The 1,725-nt window shown below is 33.2% G+C and overlaps 1 protein-coding gene across 1 annotated transcript in view; it reads right to left on the bottom strand.

The window, feature by feature from the left end:
• The window catches only part of CBG11668, a gene marked incomplete at both ends in the record, with an annotated part of 2,035 nt that extends 1,331 nt beyond the window's left edge, over window positions 1-704 (bottom strand). The window contains 3 exons of the mRNA XM_002632727.1: window positions 110-278; window positions 401-537; window positions 688-704. Of these exons, the coding sequence (XP_002632773.1) occupies window positions 110-278; window positions 401-537; window positions 688-704 (323 nt within the window). The remainder of the gene's footprint in view (window positions 1-109; window positions 279-400; window positions 538-687) is intronic.
• Window positions 705-1,725: the final 1,021 nt, after the last annotated feature.

The following is a 1,725-nucleotide window of genomic DNA, read 5'->3' as shown; positions in this document are numbered from 1 at the left end:
CGCCCACGTTTTATTGAATAGACAATATTGTGATAACAATATTTTCTTGAAGCGTTAAGACTAAAAAATCGACGCGGCGGTCGGCCACGGTCGGGCATAATTATTATACCTTGTGTCAAATTTCATTAACTCGGCTTTTATCAAAACTCCACGATCGTCATTCATTGTCATACGGTCATTGTTATCAATCACTTCATTGATAATTTTTTCCACATTTTCCGGCCATTTATATTCCAATTTTATCGGATTTCTCCCCTGGATCGTTGAGTTTTTGGAGTCTGAAAAAAAAGTATCTTTGTTTCACATGTTTTTAGGTCCTCAGAATGCGGTCGTTTTGATCTTCTGTTGTTTAGGGTGACTAGAAAACTTCACAAAAATTCTCGGCCACACAAAAACTCACCACCACATCCATCAATATAATACGCTTGAAGTATACAAAACCCAAACGCAATTGTTCCACAAATCAAACAAATCAAAATTATGTAGATCAAATTTTTGCATGCCGTCTGACAACCTTCACCATGCTTTTGATGGGTTCTGAAAATTTTTTTAAATATTGTTCTCAATGGAGCGCGTTTACTTGAATTTTTTTTCATTTCGCTGAAAGCTGATTAAAGTTAAAATGAGCCCACAAATTATTACGAAAACTTGAAACACTTAAAATAGAAAAAAAATCAAAAAACTTACCCAAACGGAAGTTTCATGCAGGATATTATTGGTATGTTGTGAAATAAACAAAATGTCGATATAAATCGGAAGATGTCACAACCGGTTTGTCAAGTAATGGGAAATGATAGTGTCAATGGATCATGTGATAAAAAATGAACTAAAATTTGCTTCTAAAAGTCATTTTTTTAAAGAAATCTGTTAAAATGATTAGCCCTTCGAAATGTTGAACTTTTGAGCCAAATATTCGATGTGTCATTGCTACCAGCTAAGCTACGCAGTCACATCCGACGTCTGACGCTCTTTTATAAACAATTATATATTTTTGTAAGGTACTGTAACTGGAGGCGATTTCACAAAATTTGTCAACTACAAAAATAAAGCTCAACGTTTGTTTGATCCATACTGAGATATTCAAAAAAATTTGGACAAGTTGAAGGTTACTTTTTAAGACCTCAAACTTGAAATTTTTTTTTCAATTTGAAAATGTTTTTGAAAATTTTAATGTTTCACCAAATTGATTCATTTTCCAAAAACCTTTCTAAACTAGTGCGACTTTTTTCAGGGCTTGTTATCACTATTTCTTCATGGTCCCGCTATAATCAAACAGAGTAGAGATTTCGTGTTTCACCCTTATTTTATTTTGTCAAAAAATTCTGAGGATCTGGTTCATGATTTTCATTTGCCTCCAAAAATTTCAAATAAATAAACAATTTTTAGGCTGTAAAAATCAAAGCTGCGCTTGGTGGCGATTGACCATAATGACACATTGTCTCAAATTTCATCTGCTCGGCTTTTGTCAAAACTGCTCGATCGTTATTGGTTTTCATAAGATAATTGCTTTCAATGACGTAATTGATAACTTTCTCTACATTTTTGGCTAATTTATATTCCACTTTAATTTGCCTTCTTTCTTGAATCGTCGAGTTTTTCGAATCTAATAAAATATTTCAATTTCTGAATCTTTTTTAAACTGACCCCTCAAAATGTGCTCTATTATGTCGATTTCGAGTCCATCGGTGTGTCGCTACTTTTTGAAACAAGTACACATACCACTTG

This window comes from Caenorhabditis briggsae (assembly GCF_000004555.2).
Source record: "Caenorhabditis briggsae complete genome, chrIV, whole genome shotgun sequence".
In the NCBI taxonomy this organism is placed as follows: domain Eukaryota; kingdom Metazoa; phylum Nematoda; class Chromadorea; order Rhabditida; family Rhabditidae; genus Caenorhabditis; species Caenorhabditis briggsae.
Note: the sequence above shows the minus strand (reverse complement) of the source record. Positions and strands in the feature narration are given on the sequence as shown.